Raw genomic sequence first — 18,134 nt, forward strand, 5'->3', positions numbered from 1 at the left:
TACCTACCTACCTACCTACCTACCTACCTACCTACCTACCTATCATCTATCTATCTATCTATCTATCTATCTATCTATCTATCTATCTATCTATCATCTACCTACCTACCTACCTACCTACCTACCTACCTACCTACCTACCTATCATCTATCTATCTATCTATCTATCTATCTATCATCTATCTATCTATCTATCTATCATCTATCTATCTATCTATCTATCTATCTATCTATCTATCTATCTATCATCTACCTACCTACCTACCTACCTACCTACCTACCTACCTATCATCTATCTATCTATCTTTCTATCTATCTATCTATCTATCTATCTATCTATCTATCTGGCATTTCTCTCTGTGTGTCCTCCCTCCCGGGAGCTGAAGCCATCTTGCAGTCCATCTTCATGCCAGCCCAGTTTAATAAAAACATTAAATTCACTGGGGGAGGGCGGGGGGGGCAGCTCGACTCTTTCTTCTGAGCAGGAAATGAGGCGCATCCCCTCTCATGTGCTCCGCAGGCAACAAGGGGGCCGTGGGGGTCTCCTTCATGTTCAATGGCACCTCCTTCGGCTTCGTCAACTGCCACCTCACCTCCGGCAACGAGAAGACCGCCAGGTGAGCCCCCTCCCCCCTCCCCCCCCGTCACAGTGCAAGGGGTTTAAGTCTGGGGGTCTCCCTGAGCGGGAGCTGAACTTTCCCCACCTGCTCTTGTCACACGACGGCACCAAACCCCCCCACAAGGTTGCCCATCCAAGCGACCCCCGACATAAAATGGGGGTGTCAATAAATAACAATCAATAGATAAGTACAGGTAGTCCTTGACCCACAACACTATTCATTTAATGATGGTTTGAAGTTACGACGACACTGAAAAAGGGACTTATGACCGTGTTTCACACTTACGACCATTGCAGTACACCGATGGTCATGTGATCAAGATTTGGATGGTTGGCAATGCTCTTGTCACATGATGGCACCAAACTCCACAAGGCTGCCCATCCACACGACACAATCAGCACGAGCGCAGGGCATCCTCGGTTTATGACCACAATGGAGCCTGACATTTCTGTTGCCACATTCGTTGCAAAGTCAGTGGAGAAGCCAAATTCACTGAAAAAACAAGTTGATAACTAAACATCTGCAATGATTCACTTAGCAACGGTGGTGTGAAAGGTCGTAAAACGGGGTGAAATTCACCTGACAAATGTTTCTGCTTAGCAACAGATATTTTGGGCTCTGTTGTGGTCGTAGGTCGAGGACTTCCTGCATGAGCAAACCCAACCTCCCGCTTTGCCTTCCAGGAGAAACCAGAACTACCTGGACATCCTCCGTCTTTTGGCCCTGGGGGACAAGCAGCTCAGCTCCTTCGACATCTCCCTCCGCTTCACCCACCTCTTCTGGTTTGGGGACCTCAACTACCGCCTGGACATGGACATCCAGGTGAGGACGACCTTCGGTGGCGGGCTGTGGTGCCAAGGACGGAATGGAGGAGGTGATTCAGGTGCACCTGAGCATGGACAGAGGGCCGCTCCATTGCCACAAAGACCGTGGGAATCCAGGCTGGATTCCCTGAGATTGGGGGGGGGATGAACGTGGCTGACCAGGAGAGCTTGACCCTCGGATTAAGAGGGAGCCGGCCTTTTTCCTCCCCTCCTCTAGGAAATCCTCAACTACATCAACCGCAAGGAGTTTGAGCCTCTCCTCAAAGTGGACCAGCTCAACCTGGAGAAGGAGAAGCACAAGATCTTCCTGCGATTCAGTGAGCAGCCGGTCCCTCCAAAGGGATCCCTTTCTTGCTATCGCCAGAGGAGAACCTTTGTAGCCCAGGGTTGAAATGAGGGGGGTCTTTGGTGCTTTCTGAGCATGGCTGATCTTCTTGCAGACGTTTCGTGACCCAACTAGGGAACATCATCAGTGCTACGGTAGAAGGGAGGGAGGTTTACAGAGAGGAGAAGAGGAAGAGGAGGAAAAAGACGGGAAGGGAGGAGGAATACTGTGGGCTACTTGGTGCTCTCTGAGTTTGCCTGTTTTCTTGCGGATGTTTCATGACCCAACTAGGGAACATCATCAGTGGAAGAAGGGAGTAGGATTTGCCCAGTCCTGCCACAGGGGATCTAGGAGCCCCAATTTTGGGGGGAAGGTCCACATTTGGGCTGCCAGAAGCAGCTTTTCTTGCACCCTCATGTGAAACCGAAGGGATCCCCTTCTCTGAACAGGAACACGAGGGTCTCTAACAAACTCCTGCTCCCCCATCCCTTCACCCTTCCAACAAGAGCCTGCTCCCCTTGCTCTAAGCCCCTTCCTCAGAAAACCAGGTGGGGCCAACCTCTGATCTCTGGATTGCCTCCTCCTCCTCTTCCTCCTCTTTCAGGTGAAGAGGAAGTCACCTTCCCTCCCACCTACCGCTATGAGAGAGGCTCCCGGGACACGTACGTGTGGCACAAACAGAAGCCCACAGGGGTAAGTGCCTGGGGGTCCTGGGGGGGCTCCGGTGGAGGAGGAGGGCTTGGAGCAGTGGGGGTACGCTCCCTTTGCAGGTTAACCATCAAGGAGTCCAGCTTGGTTGCAGAGCCCAGATATGCCATGGGAGGCTTTGGGGGGTCTGAGTTCCTTCACCCACGTCCACCTGGCACGGGTGTCCTGAGCCTTCAGCTCAGTGTTTCTTAGACTTTACAACTTTAAGATGTGTGGTCTCCCAAAATTTGGGAGTTCAAGTCCACCCATCTTAAAATTGAAACCTCAGAACTGTAATCTGCACATTTTAAAGATGCATTCAGGGAGTTGAAATCCGTGCGTCTTAATTTTTAATGAATTCTGGGAGTTGAAGTCCACGCATCTTAAAGTTGCCACGGTTGAGAAGCACGTCTCTAATCCATCAGTGCGAGACCCAGGAACAAATGGAGAAGCCTCCATCTCCTAGCTTGCTCACCTGAGGTCTTGTTGTCTTGGCCGAAAGCTGGACATCCATCTACCTTGTGTTGGGTGTCACAAATGGATTCCAAACATCTCAGTGAGTTCAACAGGCTTTGTAAATCTCACATGTCCTCACTGAGGTTTACTTGGCTATTTCCTCCATGTTCAGAGCCTGGATTATTGGGGGAAAAAACAAAACAACATCTGGTTGAGCCAACATGGTTGAGTGCTCTTGATCCAATATCCAAAACGCCTCTTCTTTTCCCTGACCCAGGTCAGGACCAACGTCCCTTCTTGGTGTGACCGCATTCTCTGGAAGTCCTACCCAGAGACACACATCAACAGCACCTCCTATGGTAAGTTCCACGCCACTCTGGCGCTTTGGGCTTCCCTGGATGTGGTCATAGCTGGACCATTGACGCCTTCATCTGCAAGCCTCTCCCCATCTTCTCTCCCATACAATGATGTGTTGTGCCATGTTTTGTGGGGTCAATGAGAGTCCCTTGCCCAGCCTCCCAGTTCCATGGGGGTTCCTTGGTCCAACTGCAGCCTCCTCTTCCTCCTCCTCCTCCTCCTCCGCCAGGGAGAAGGGTAGATCCCACCATGGTTGAAGGCATCTCTTGTTTTCTTGGACAGGCTGTACAGATGATATCATGAGCAGCGACCACTCCCCGGTCTTCGCAGCCTTTGAAGTTGGAGTCACGTCCCAGTTTGTTTCCAAAAAAGGTATTTCCAGGGAAGAGGGCTGGGTGGTTGTGTGTGTGTGTGTGTGTGTGTGTGTGTGTGTAGTGTAAATGATCTGATAAGGAGTTTATCCAGGGAAAAAGACAGGAGGATCCGGGACCATCTAGGAAACCGGATGGGAAGGAAAATAAAAATAGACAGCAGAGAGCATTTTTTTCACAAGTGTATCGTCAACCTGGGCAAGTGGCTTCTTCAAAGTGAGGTTTGCTTTCAAGGGGGATCATAGAATAAATGCATGCAGGAGGTGTCCCTCGAGGCCCATCAGTCTTAAAAACAGGTAAAACAGGCAAAAATTTCAGCTTTCTTAAAAGCTCAGAAACAGGAGGATTACACACAGGAATGGGCAAAATGGATTGATTATATACAGAATAAATACCAGACTAGGAGTTATTATCTAGCCTTTAGGTAAGAATGTTTAGACCGATAGATGATCAGAGTAAATAGTATATGGGATGTTTGGAATTGTTAGAGTGGTATACAGCGGAAGTCAGGGGGGTGGGTTTGTGTGGGAGGTGGGGGAGGGTTAGGGTGGAGGGTGGGGCAATATATATATATGAATAAATTAGAAGATGGGATTAATGAAACATTGTTAGGCTAGGAGAAATTTATATTAAGAGTTATAGATGTTAAATTAGCTTAGAAAATGATCAATGTGTTATTATTAATTTAAGAGAAATTTATATAGTGTTTGTTGGGAGGAGAGGGGTTATGAGTAATCTATTTTAAGATGGGGGGAGGGGAGGGGGTAAAGTGTTTGGTATAATATTTGAATGTGAATTTTTGCGGGGGGGTTGGGGGGGTATAGCATTTGTATGAGATTTATATTGTGTGGAGGGGGGGTGAAAAGGGGGAAAAATTGTTTGTTCAAAACTCTTTTAATAAAAAAAAATCTAAAAAAAAAATCTAAAAAAATAATAATAATTAAAAAAAAAAACAGGTGACCCTCCAGGGAGCAACCCAATCGTTCTTCTTGTAAAAGAGACTCTTCGTAGCGGTTTACTGTTTGTAAAAGAGATTGTTTGTAGAACTAAGGAGAAATTTCCTGACAGTTAGAAATATCAATCAGTGGAACAGAAGTTGCCTCCAGAAGTTGTGAATGCCCCAACACTGGAAGTCTTTAAGAAGATGTTGGAGAGCCATTTGTCTGAAGTGGTGTAGGGTTTCCTGCCTAGGCAGGGGGTTGGACTAGAAGACCTCCAAGGTCCCTCCCAACTCTGCTACTGTATTGTATAGCTCAGGGCTCCTTGGTGCTCTCTGAGCTTGGTGGTTTTCTTGAAGATGTTTCATCACCAAACTAGCTAACACCATCAGTGCTAGCACTAGCCAACTCTATTCCTTGACTAGCCGTGATGGAGGAGGAGCAGGAGGAGGGGGGATTTGGTGATGAAACATCTGCAAGAAGACAAGCTCAGAGAGCACCAAGGACTCCACATCTGTAATGATGGGAACTTCTCAGAGACTTCTATTTGGCCACCGGATATCAGGGCCCCAAGAACCAGAACCCCAGGGGTAGAGTTCAAACTACCGTATTTTTTGGACTATAAGATGCACCGGTGTATAAGACGTACCAAGATTTCTAAGAGGTAAGTACGAAAAAAAAGTTTTTGTCCTCCTCGGCCCCCAGGAGCCCTCTGCAGGCTTCAGCAGGGCCAGGGAAAGGCAAAAACGCCCCTGTTTTGCACCAAAATGGGGGCAATTTTCCCTTCCCTCAGCCCTGCTGAAGCCTGCAGACGGCTCCTGGGGGTTGGGGGAAGGCAAAAATACCCCCGTTTTGGTGAAAAATGGGATACTAGGGCGGGGCTTTGGGAGGCCAAAAATGGGTGTATTCGGTGTACAAGACGCACCAACATTTCCACGCTGGGGAAAAAGGTGGGTCTTATACTCTGAAAAATACGGTAGCTACTTTATTGCTTTTTGCCTATTTTACAGGAACCTTCCCAGACTGGCAGGTTGGCCCAGGGAAAGACTAGATAAGGCACAAAGGCATAGAGGAGTCATAACTTGCCCTCTTGGGCTATGCTGGCTCAGGAATTCTGGGAGTTGAAGTCCACAGGTCATAAAGGGGCCGTCGTTCTCCCACCTCTGAACTAACGAGTCCATGCTAAACCTTCCTGGGAGTCTAGGACAACTGGACTCTCCTACATCAAGTGAAAAAAACCTGGAATTAAGGTGGACTTTGGCCTGATTCAACAGGGCCACCTAACATTTTAATTAAAACAAATTCGGGGAAAAGTAATGCCGCTCCTTCTCCTCCGTCTCCAGGACTCTCAAAATCCTCAGACCAGGCCTACATAGAGTTTGAGAGCATCGAAGCCATTGTGAAGACCGCCAGCAGGACAAAATTCTTCATTGAATTCTACTCCACCTGTCTGGAAGGTGAGGTTGTCCGTAACGTGCAAAGGCTAAGGAGGATCTCCTCTGGTCAACTCTAGAGGTCCTTCGCTCAGAACTTCCTCCCCAACTTTTGATAAGACACTGAGCACCAAGGACCCCACAGAGTTAAGGATCCTGGGTGCATAATATGGAAAACTCGAAGGAACTCGTATTATCCTGTTTGGTGGACTTTCAAAAACGTTGGAAAATGTTGGGTTCAAATACATCACAGCAATACAAGGACTTGTAGAAACTAACATTCAACTGAAACCAGAATTGTTGAAGTTGTAGAGATGAAGTCTGCACATCTTACAGTTACTCAGGTTGAGAAGTCACGTTGGCAGGGTTCCAAATAGCACCCAAAATTAAATCAGAGTCCAAAAGGCAACGGATTCCTCAAAAGTTCCCATTGATGGAGAGAGCCACGTTGGTACATCTGGGGAAACCCGAATCTGAAAGTTCCCAGGTTTCCCCCCCCCCCCAGTTAAAAGTTCAAGATCCTGCCCTAACACCCACAAGTCCCATCCCATGACCCAATCTCCCACTACCATGCTGGCAGCTTCCACCCACCCAGTTCCGGAAAAGATGACCTTGACTTCCTAAGAAGAATGTTGTTATGGCTACATGTCACCCAACTCCATATAATCCCCCCTCCCATTTTCCCACAGTAGAAGTGTGGCAGGCCTGAAGTCCAAAAGAAAAGATGGCTTGCAGGCATGGCACCCGTTCTCTTTGGAGAGTGACCATTATGAGATATCAAATGCTCTTCCACTCATCGGTGGCCATCTGGACTTTTTAACCCATGTCATGTGGGTCCCGGTGATTTGGCAGAAAACTCTCCAAATTTCCCCCAAACGTCACCCATTTCTTTGCAGAGATGCCATCTTTACTTGGCAGTTAGAGGCCACACCTTTACGTAGCACCTTCAAGGTAGTCCAAATCTGGACCCAGGCGGCAGACATGGACTGGCGCTGTGCTTTATTGAGATAGGCAGGATCCAGAACACATCTTTTGCCTTCCTGAGAAAACTAGGAGGAAGCCAGCGTGAGTTTCTTCCTAATGTTGCTTCTGTTTCCCAGCCTCAAAACAGGTTCTCGGTTGTGAAAGCATCTCAGCCTAGTTCCTTTAAGGTCCTCTCCATGGCCCTCTACCACCGACCTTCTCTTTTTCCTCCTAGAATTCAAAAAGAGCTTTGAGAACGATTCCCAGAGCAGTGACAACATCAATTTCTTGAAGGTCCAGTGGTCCTCCAGGCAGCTGCCCACGGTGAGCGCTCTCTCCCCATCCACTGGAAGGTCAACTTTGCTGCAAGGGTCTTTGAAGGGCAGAGGAGAGAAGCTTAGGGGCAAGGCTGGGAAGAGGGCAGGAAAGAATGTTCTGGAAGAGAAGCACGTCGGAGCTGCCCTGCCTTAGGAGATGCTCCAAAGGAGCGTCTCTAGCTGAGGTGGCCACCATCTCTGACTTCTCTCTCCACAGCTCAAGCCCATCCTCTCCGACATCGAATACTTGCAAGACCAGCACATTCTGTTGACCGTCAAATCTCTGGATGGCTACGAGTCCTACGGTGAGGAGCTGAGGCAGTCTAGGGCAGTGTTTGCGAATGCCCGCACATGGGGGCAGGGAGCAGCTCCCCGGTGCACATGTGGCCACTGGGAAGCTGAGCTTCTGGTTTCTGGCATGCTCATTCATGCCAGTCACCTGGTCTTCCAATTTCTGGCATGCATGCATGCGCGAGGATCAGCTGGCCAGTGCGCGTGCGCATGCCAGAAACTGGAAGCTCCGTTTCCCAGTGTGTGCATGTGCGCCAGGGAGATGCTCTTCGGTTTCCAGCACTCCTGCGCATGCAAAGACCAGCTGGCCAGTGTGCCTGTGTACACCGGAACCCAGAAGAACACTGCTGGTGTGCCCGGAGAGATGGCTCTGATTGGCACTTCTGGCACACTCATGGGTCTAGTGGAGCTCCAAGACCTCATCCTCGTGGTAAAAGCCCCCTGGCCTCCCCACTCCCCACTTTGCAAGGGGGCCAATTGTTGAAGTCCACCCACCTTACAGTTGCCAAGGTTGGGAAGCCTTGTTTTCCTTGTTGAAGCCATCACTGCATAGTTTCCCCAAGGTTCTGGACCTCCTCCAAGTCATGGAGACAAGGTCTCCTCTGTAGATCGGTGGCCCCTAACCCTTCTGGCACCAGGAAGACCATTTTCACGGAAGACCATTTTCCCACAGACCAGCAGGGTCAGGGATGCTTTCACGAACAACTTAGACCCTGTGTAGAGGCAGTTAAAACCTGGCTCGCTTGCCCAATGTTGCGTGGACCGGTACTGATCCACAGCCCGGGACTTGGGAACCCCTGCTGTAGATTGGCTGGACTAGATTGTCATAGCGCTACAGAGGGGAAGATCTGAGCAGGCTGATTGGTCTGTTCCCCTTGATAAGCTAAGCGAGACTCAACCGTCCTTTGGTCAACGGAGATGCAGAATAAGGGATGCCCAAGGAAGCCAACTGGACGGAAAGGCTCAAGTCCTCCATAGCTCTGAAACGGTGAGCTCAGAGAGGGTGAGTCCCCCAGATCCATCCCTCAGGCCTTCGCTCAAGCGGTGTTTCGAGGGTCCAGACCAACCCGTTGACCAAGAGTCAACCCAACCCAAGATCCCGTCTCCTTGGTCTCCCAGCTGACTGGCTCTGTTGCTTCCCTCCCCAGGAGAGTGCGTCATTGCCCTCAAGTCCATGATCGGGAGCACGGCGCAGCAGTTCCTCACCTACCTCTCCCACCGGGGGGAGGAGACGGGCAACATTCGGGGGTCCATGAGGGTTCGGGTCCCAGCGGAACGGATGGGGACTCGTGAGAGGCTGTATGGTGAGTTGGCAGAAGAGGAGTGAAGCGGGTGGGCAGGTGGGCTTAAGCAGCAGGCGGGCTGAAGAGCCGACATTTGGAAAATGTGAAGGACAGATCTGGAGGAGGGAGATCGGCTAGATCCGGGGGGTCCTTGGTGCTCTCTGAGCTTGGTGTGTTCCTTGCAGATGTTTCATTACCAAACTAGAGAACATCATCAGTTTTGGAAGGGAGTGGGTTTGCAGAGAGGAAGAGGAGGACTAGGAAGGGAAGGAAAAACTGAAGGAGGGGGAAGAGGACTGTGAGGTCCCTGCTGCTCTCTGAGCTTGGTGGCTTTCCTGCAGACGTTTCAAGACCCAACTAGGCAACAGCGTCAGTGCTAGAAGAAGGTGGGGTTTGCCCTCTCTATATAAGTGGCTTGCCCTGCCAGTATGGGTGAGGGGCTTCTTGGTGGTCCCTTGTTTGTCTGCATTGGTAGATTAGATTTGATTGGATCTGAATCCAGAGCTTCTGAACACACAGACACACACACACACACACACACACACACACTATCTCTAGCTTCCTAGTTGCTTGTTTACATGACGGGGAAGTGAAGTCAGGCATCCCCAGGGAGCCACCTGGGCCAGCGGTGCTTGCAGGGTGTGTGTGTGTGTGTGTGTGTGTGTGTGTGTGTGACCCTTTCACACACACCCCACCCTGAGATTGCCCCCCCCTCCTCCTCCTCTTCAGAATGGATCAGCGTTGACAAAGACGAAAGCGGAGCTGCTAAGGGGAAGCTGCCCCTGCCGGCATCCCGGACCAACCTGGAGCACAGCAAGTAGGGCTGCGTTGGGGGGAAACGGACCCTGGGCAGAGTTCATTCCAAAACACACGGAGGGGAGGGGTTTTTTTTTGGGAGGGGGGGAGTTTTGGTAAGGAAAACTGGTCTCTCTCACCACGATTCCCTCCTACATGTGTGTAACAGCAAATCAGTCAGTTTGGGTCTTCCCCATCCCCTGGTCTAAAAATGTCTTTCGATCCTCCGTCGCTCTCGTCCTCCCTCACCTGAGATCTCTCTTCCTGGAGGCCACCTGGTTGGGGAAGGTGGACTCCTGCAGCCTCCCCCCCCCCACATTCTTCCTTTGGAGGCTGGGCCTTCGTGAGGCCGGGGAGCATCTCCCCACCGCCACCCCGTCCAACTTCTCTCCCCCTTCCTGTCTCCCCAGATCCGTTGGGCGCAAACATTCCTCAGGGGAAGGTCCCACCTGTCCGGTTGGGAAGCTCTTAGAAGAACAGGAGAAGGCCAGCGTCCTGACCACCAGCCGCCCACCTGCTCCACATCGTGGCACCTCCAAGGACGAGGCCTCCCAGGGCAGGTGAGTGAGCCACAGGCAGACGGACCCGGAAGCCCATCAGCCACGGAGAGGTTCAGGGCTCTTGTGATCCCTTTCCTGGAGATCTGGTCTCTTGGCCGTTCGTCACATCCACCTTTGAGCTTCTGGTCTTAGTGGTGACTCATTCCAGGTGATCATCCCTTCTCATTTCTCTCTCTGCACCTCCGCCAGGTGCAGAGACAAAGGATGACCTTGGCTTTCTAAGAAGAATGTTGTTATGGCTGCATATCACCCAACTCCGTATAATCCCTCCTCCCATTTTCCCAGTGTGGCAGGCCTGAAGTCCAAAAAGAAAAGATTGCTTGCAGGCATGACACGGCTCTATCAGCAGCCACAAACTGGATCTTATTTTATTTATTGAATTGAATTTATATGCCCCCCCCCCATCTCACTCTGTTTAAGGCAAGGGTGTCCAACCTTGGCAGCTTGTAGCCTTGTGGACTTAAATTCCCAGAATTCCCCAGCCAGCCGTGTCAAAGTCCACACGACCTCAGTTTAAGATCTCCTGCCCCAAGCAGAGGGTTGGACTAGAAGACCTCTGAAGTCCCTTCCATTCCTTGTAGGTTTTACATTCCAGGTTCCTTCATGTCCCAAAGGTGCTTTCTCTCAAAAGGCAACTGGACTTGGTTTTTCTTTGAAGAGGTTTTGCTTCTCCTCCAAGAAGCTTCATTCAGTTCTGGTAGGAGAGGAAGGATTTTCTGTTCCTGGAATCGTCTGGTTGTTATGAAAGTCATTGAGGCCACGTGGAAGTTTAGCTCTGCCTGGATAAATGCCCAGGTTTCTGCCTGGATAAACCTCCAAGTGGCCTCAACGACGCTCAGGGAGAGCACTAACGACCAGGTGACTGCAAGGAATATAAGTCCTTCCATTCTCCACCATTCGGTCAGAACTGAAGAAGCTTCTTGGATGAAAAGCGAAACCTCTTCAAGGAAAAACAAAGTCCAGTTGCCTTTTGAAAAAGCGCTTTGGGGACAACCATGCCCCGTCCGTAGACGGGTTCCTTCGTGGTCCCTCTGCTGGCCAGGCCCTTCTTAGGCCAGGGGGGGCAGGGAAGGGGCCACCCCTGATGTGGATCTGCTCGCCCATCGTGAACAATGGAAGGCAGTTCTGGGGGCCCCTCTCTCCTTTTGGGGTCACGCCAGTGACATATGGGGGGGCATGCTGTCTGGCGGTGCAACCAGGCTGAGCGGTCCCCTCTCTCTCCTCTTGTGTAGGTCCAAGCAGGAGGGGGCCATGGAGCCCGAGGGCCCCCCGCTGAAGAACAGCTTCAACAACCCCGCCTATTATGTGCTGGAGGGGGTCCCCCACCAGCTCCTCCTCCCAGAGCTGTCCCCGGCGACCTCGGCCAAGCCCCCCGCCCCCCGGAACAAGGTCCAGATTACGGTGCCCATCCAGCCGGAGTCCTGGCGCTCCCCCCAGCCGCCCCCCCAACGGGCCGAGGAGAACGCCGAAGAGGAAGAGCCGGGGGTCCTCAACCTGCCACCCCCAGACTTCCCGCCCCCTCCCTTACCCAAGTCGGTGGCCTTGGAGGCGGTGGAAGGGGGCCTTTACAGCCCGGTGGGCGTCCGAGGAGAGGATCACGTGGCCGGGAAGCCACGCGCCACCGTGGCCTTCAGCGAGCCCCTCAAGACCAAGCCCCCCAAGCTGCATCCCAGGCCGGCCTCGTCCATGGGGGCGGGGTACCTGCTGGACACCCCCACCGGACCCCAGGTTGGCCAGGGCATCCTGGACGACCGTTCCTGCTCCGTGCTCCAGATGGCCAAGACCCTCAGCGAGGTGGAGTACTCCAGCGGGGGCGGCCTGGGGAGGGAGCAAGCGGGCCGGCCCCCCTCCCACCCCCTGACCAAAGTCAGACTGGATCTGGCCCACCGCTGCCTTCCGCCCGACTACAGCCGCGCCGGGGGCTTCCCTGCCCGCTCCATCCGGGAGAGCATTGAGGAGGCGGAAGAGGTAGGCGCCTGTGCCGGGAGGGTAGAGGGAGGTCTGTCATCATCTCAAAGAATTGCTCAGCCACCCGTCATAAGTCGAGGACTACCTGTATTTTCTGCTGGGTTTGGACTTAAGTTGCCTTGGTAACGGATCTCATCTGCCTCCATCAAAGTCTTCTCCCTTACCCTCTATGGATGGGCTTTGTAGTCCAATCCAGAATCCAGATGCTTTCTGCAGAGATGGGGGTCACATTGGGGAGGGGGGTGCTAGAAACCTTCCCCCCATGTTCCGCCTTTGCAGAGAAGGCCGGGGGGGGGGGTCGTTGGGCGTCCCGGCCTGGTCTCTGACTTCCTCCTGCTGCTCCTTCGCAGACCCTGACCCAGGAGGGACCGAGTGGGGGCTCCAGGCACAGCGAGTCCAGCGTGGGGCAATGGCTGAGGGCCATCGGCATGGAGCGATACGAGGAAGGGCTCATCCACAACGGTTGGGACGACCTGGAGTTCCTCAGGTGAGTCTCTGCTGGGCAGCTTGGTCTAGTGGTTAAGGGGCCTGGCTGGAAAGCGGGAGATGGGGAGTTCTAGTCCCACCTTAAGATGAAAGCAGATGGGTGGCTGCCTCAGTCACCAGGAGACAGGGAGTTCTAGTCCTTGCCTTAGGCATGATAGCCAGCTGGGTGACTTTGGACCGATCAGCAGGGGGCCGTGAGTTCTAATTCCACCCTAGGCGTGAAAGCCAACTAGAAGGTTTTGGGGCAATCACCAGCTGACAGTGAATTCTAGTTCTGCGTTGGGCACCAAAGGTGGCTGGGTGACTGGGCCAATCACCAGGAGACCAGATATAGTCCTCGCCTTAGGCATGAAAGCCGATTGAATGACTTTGGGCCAATCACCAGCTGACAGGGAGTTCTAGTTTTGCCTTAGCCGTGAAAGCCAGCTGGATGCTTGGAGGCCGTCTCCTTGCAGCTGAAGGACCAGCCCTGCCCTTGCCCTATTTGGCCACCAGGGGGCGGTCGCTCCCGAGCAATGGCAGGACAGGTAGGCTTGAAACCTCTGCCAGGTAGCAAATCTGGGAATTTGCTCCTTTTTGGGAACTTGCTACAGGATTCTGGGCTCCACGATCAGCCTCCAGGGAAGATTTAGGCCAGAGTTGTCTAATCTTGTTCACTTTAGGACTTCTGGGCTTCAATTCCCAGAATTCCCCAGTCAACACTGATCCTAACTCACGGCTGGCTGGGGAATTCTGGGAGTTGAAGTCCACGAGTCTTAAAGGGGCCAAGGTGGGATGCTCTTGGGTTAGCCCTTTGCCCAGCTGGAAATCTGCCCTCACCCCGTTTGGGTCAAGGGCCTGGCCGGAGCTGGTCCCTGAAGGCTGCTAATGGCTTTTGTGCAGTTGGGCCACACTGAGGAGAAAACCCACCCTGGAATTGAGGACACATTTCCTGACAGGGAAGACAATTAAACAGTGGAACAGCTTGCTACCAGAAGTCGTAGGTGGCTCCCTTTCTGGAGGCTTTAAGAAAAGATTGAACAACCATTTGTTTGGAATGGTGTAAGAGCTCCTGCTTGAGCAGGGAGTTGGACTAGAGGACCTCCAAGGTCCCTTCCAGGCCTGGGATTCTATGATTTTGAGAGAGGCAAGATACATGATAGACCGAGGAATGGGTGGATGGATGGAAGGAACAGCTTTCCTCCAGAAGTTGTGGGTGTGTCATCACAGGAGGCTTTGAAGAAGAGACGGTACAAGCATTTGTCTGGAATGGTACGGGGTCTCCTGCTTGAGCAAGGGGCTAGACTAGAGGACCTCCAAGATCCCTTCCAACTCTGTTCATTCTCTAACATATCCTTCCTCCTCCACTTCCCCCCTTTGCAGTGACATCACTGAAGAGGACCTGGAAGAGGCGGGGGTGATGGATGCCAGCCACAAGCAGCTTCTCCTGGAGAAACTCAAGAAATAGCCAGGACTTCTGGGGGCGATGTTGGCCCACATGCCAGATGTGCCTTCCCCTTCAGATTTCACCCCTCCCCCCTTACAGCTGCCAACCGAGGGTCCACCTGCCTCCTTTTCTGGCCATCTCCCCCTGGAGGGGAGGATCCAAGCCCAACTGTGGCCTGCAGCCCCGATTTCCAGATGTGGCGGGGACACCTTTGCTCCTGGGGAACCTGGTCTGAGCAGCTGAAGGTGACGTGGCCTCGGCCTGCCTGGGGGTTGCGGCTGCCCTGGGTTAAGTTATTCCTATTTATTGCCCCCCCCTTCCTCGCAGAGAACCACGTTCCCCCTCCAACCTCCGGGACCCCTGACTCACACCTGGCCTGGGAGGGGGGATTCCCAGGAGAAAGGACCCCCCCCAAGAGCTGCTGATGGGGAGACCTGTGGCCTCCAGGCCTGAGATGCCAGTGGACAGTCCTTTGGGGGGCCACCAGCCAACCCCCCCTCCCCTCAATTCAGAGATGGGAGGCAGCCAGTGTAAACAATTTCACAGGTGGGGAGGGAATTTGGGCATGGAGCCGGAAGGGATTTCCAGAGGCCGTTTCCCTCCCCCACCAAGGCCGGACTCACGGGGGGGGGTGAATTGTGACATCCCCCGCGTGGCCTCATGAGGCTGACGATGTCCAGCTTTTCTTCTGCGACCCACTCGCCCTTTGGATCTTCCCTTGTCCCATCATTTCACAATTTCCTGGCAACTTTTACGAAGCTTTTCAAGGTCCATTTTTGGCATCTTTCTTTGGGAGTATTTTAAGCCTTAAACCAGGGGAATCCGACCTTGGCCGCATGGAGACTTGCGGACTTCCCAACTCCCAGAATTCCCCAGTCCAGTTGTCCACATGTCTCCAAGACCGGACACCCCTGCCTTAAACCAACATGCATCTTCTCACCCGTGGACGACAATCTCCAGATTAAACTCAGGTAGCCTCCAGGAAAGAAGAAACCCACACATCCCTCTTGAGTGGCAGTGCCAATTCTGGTAGACTGCTCTTGGACAACCGGAGCGACCAAGCTACTGAAGTCCTGGATCCCCATCTCCACGAGGCCTTCCTGCCTGCCTGCCTGCCAGAGCTGCTGGTTCTCCAGAGCAGCCCCTCATGAAGAAGTGAGGGTCAACCGCTGGGGGATGATGAGCCATTTGCTGACCAAGAGGGCCGTCTTGTCCAGGCTGCAGAGCTGGGATCTTGGCCAAGGATGGACTCTTGACTGGGTGGACCCAGTTGGGATGCTTCATGCTGGAGGAGGACAGAAGAGTCCCATCATCAGGTTTTGTGTTGAGGCTATCCCGAGCCCCTTGTTCCTGCAAGTGCTTTCACCTGGGGGCTTCCTCCAGCAGACCCCCCCCCATTGGGCAGCCTCCTTTCATCCTGACTCGGGAGCCACCTGGGGACAAGGGCCGCTCTCCTCCCCTGAGCAAACCGTGGTGCCTGCAGAGCGTCTTTCGATCCAGCCAAGGCAGCCAAAGGCTGGGACCCAGGCCATTGCCTTGGTTCTCCTTTCTCTTTGGTGGAGGTGGGGATTTCCCTCTTGCTCCGTGCCTTATTTCACACTAGGGAGATGTGGGGGAGGTGAATCTAACCCAGAGGGGGCTTTGTTGAGGGGTTTCAACCCAGCCCAGACCCCAGTTAGTGACTTAAGAGTCTCTTCCTGCATCTCTTAAACCTTGTTGAGTGTTGAAATTGTCCTTGCGGCAGTTTGATTGGCCCAACTGGGGCTTCTCAACTTTGGTGGCTTGAAGATGGAGGGACTAGAATTCCCAGAATTCCCCAGTTGGCACAGCTTCCCCCATCCCTCCCTCTCTTCTTCCTTCCCTCTCTCTCATTCACATCTTTTTCCTTCCCTTTTGTTCCACCCTCTTCTTTCTTCCATCTCTATTGTATCTTCCATCCTTCTCCCCTCCCTCCTTTCTTCTTTCCCCCCCTCCCCTTTCCCTGCCTCCCTGTCTCTCTCCCTCCCTCACTTCTTTCTTCCTTTCTTCTCTCCCTCCCTCTTCTCTTCTTCCTTCCCCTTCCCTCCCTCCCCTCTTTCCCTGTCTCACTCACTTCTTTCTTCCTTCTATCCCTCCCTCTTTCTTCCCTTCCTTCCTTTCCTCACTCCCCTTTCCCTGTCTCTCACTCCCTCACTTCTTTCTTCCTTCTCTTCCTCCCTCTTTCTTCTTCCTTCCCCTTTCCTCCCTTCCTTCTTCCTCCCTTCTTCCTTCTAACCAGCCATAGCTGGCTGGGGAATTCTGGGAGTTGAAGTCCACCTCTCTTCAAAGTTGAGAAACCTTGGGCATAACCATGATTGGATGACGTGAGAAGACACTCGAGGTCCCTTCATGGAAATTCTCCTGAGGACCTCCATAATTTCCAGCTCACAGACATGGAATCTGGGGAAGCTGGGAGTTGTAGTCCTCCCCAGGGACGGGGGAGGACTCTAGGTCAGCCTTCCAGGGCCGACCCCACCTCAGCAAAAATCAGTTCTCCGAGACAGAAATGAAGGATATTCCGTGTTTGTCGTTCCTTTATTTGGTTCCTTTGCCACATGGGGGAGAAAGAAGTCAATGATTTTGTGCTGCCTTTCCTCTTTTTCTCTCTCTCTCTTCAGTTATTACTAATGTTTGGTGTGAGTTTAACCTTACTTAATTCTACTCTGTTGTGTTGTGTGTGCATGTGTGCTTTTTAAATGTTTAATTTAATTTCTATTTTGAAACTCTTTGTATGCTTAATATCTTAGGGGTGGGAGAAACGGCTGCCCCATTCTTCCTCTCCTGGTCACATTTCATGCCTTAGATCAGAGGTGGGTGATAAGGATGGGCCTTTTCTGCCTGGTGGACTTCAACTCCCAGAATTCCTCAGCTGGCTGACTCAGGAATTCTGGGAGTTGAAGTCCACCAGGCAGAAAAGGCCCCATCCTGGTTCCCCACTCCTGCCTTAGATTAATACGTCATGATTCAATAAAAGGGCTTGTTTGCGTACTGGATTGTCCTTTTCATCGTTTTCTAGCTAGGAGTGGAAAATATCACAGTTTGGGGGGGATTGTTGAGCACATTTTGTGAGTGCTGTGGAGGCCCTTGCAGAATGGGGGGTGCTTTGTGGGAACCAGAAAAGAGATGTTGTTGACCGAATCAGCTAAACCTCAATCAAAAAAGTAAATTTAACACAAGATAGAGCCAGCCATGCACATCTCTAAACTTATTTTTTTCCTGTCCAATTTGCTGGGGTTTGGAACTATCAATATTTTAACATGCTGGCTGAGGAATTCTGGGAGTTGAAGTTCACCCATGCACACTGGGGGGAGGGGTCTTGTTGTGGCCTTCCAGCGGTCAGGAGATTCAGACAGTGAGGAGGTTGGGGAGGAACCTGGGCCAGTCCTGGAGTCTGGGGAAGACTCTGATGATGAGGGCTCTGTGTCGGAGGCAGAGAGGGGGCCAGAGCCGTATGCCAGTTATCAGCTGCCTTCGGAGTCAGACATCAGTGAGGCAGAAGGACAGCTGGAGCCTGTTCCCAGAGTGCGCATGTGCAGAGTTGCCAGACAAAGGGAAGAGCTAAAGAACAGGGGTCGACTTGGGAGTAAGGCCACAGGTGGACGATGAATGGCCCCTCCCAGAGGAAATAAAAGAGGAGCGAAAGGGGAGTGGAGTTTGCAGGAGACCATTAGTTCGCTTCATTGGTTCATGACTCTCTGAGACTCCTGGCCAGGTTTTGCAGAGATCGGCCTGGCAGCTCTCCAAGCCAGATAAGGTCTGTGACTGTAAATCCTCCCTCGAAAGACTTTTCTGGAGGTAAAGGAGCAGAATTCACAGTCAAATAATAAAAGAGGGTTTTGTCGGGACCAGGAGTTGGCTTCATGCTCTCAGGAAGCCTCAGTCAGAACAGTTCTGGGAGTTGAATTCTACACATCTTAAACTTCCCAAGTTTGGAAAACACACCTGGATGGAGTCAGGCAGGGTCTTGTTTTGCCTGTCTTCCAAGAAACATCTGGAGGGAAACAGCAGAGCTGAAT

At 52.2% G+C, this 18,134-nt stretch overlaps 1 protein-coding gene across 1 annotated transcript in view; it reads left to right on the top strand.

Moving 5' to 3' along the window:
• The window catches only part of INPPL1 (inositol polyphosphate phosphatase like 1), a 48,833-nt gene extending 32,766 nt beyond the window's left edge, over window positions 1–16,067 (top strand). Inside the window, exons 14-28 of the mRNA XM_081952865.1 lie at window positions 521–617; window positions 1,304–1,442; window positions 1,662–1,761; window positions 2,374–2,462; window positions 3,190–3,271; window positions 3,552–3,641; window positions 5,922–6,035; window positions 7,210–7,298; window positions 7,509–7,596; window positions 8,731–8,886; window positions 9,595–9,682; window positions 10,071–10,220; window positions 11,453–12,188; window positions 12,539–12,675; window positions 14,037–16,067. Of these exons, the coding sequence (XP_081808991.1) occupies window positions 521–617; window positions 1,304–1,442; window positions 1,662–1,761; window positions 2,374–2,462; window positions 3,190–3,271; window positions 3,552–3,641; window positions 5,922–6,035; window positions 7,210–7,298; window positions 7,509–7,596; window positions 8,731–8,886; window positions 9,595–9,682; window positions 10,071–10,220; window positions 11,453–12,188; window positions 12,539–12,675; window positions 14,037–14,121 (2,240 nt within the window). The 3' untranslated portion in view covers window positions 14,122–16,067. The remainder of the gene's footprint in view (window positions 1–520; window positions 618–1,303; window positions 1,443–1,661; window positions 1,762–2,373; window positions 2,463–3,189; window positions 3,272–3,551; window positions 3,642–5,921; window positions 6,036–7,209; window positions 7,299–7,508; window positions 7,597–8,730; window positions 8,887–9,594; window positions 9,683–10,070; window positions 10,221–11,452; window positions 12,189–12,538; window positions 12,676–14,036) is intronic.
• Window positions 16,068–18,134: the final 2,067 nt, after the last annotated feature.

Source organism: Natrix helvetica (genome assembly GCF_964273705.1).
Source record: "Natrix helvetica genome assembly, chromosome: 4".
Taxonomy (NCBI): Eukaryota; Metazoa; Chordata; class Lepidosauria; order Squamata; family Natricidae; genus Natrix; species Natrix helvetica.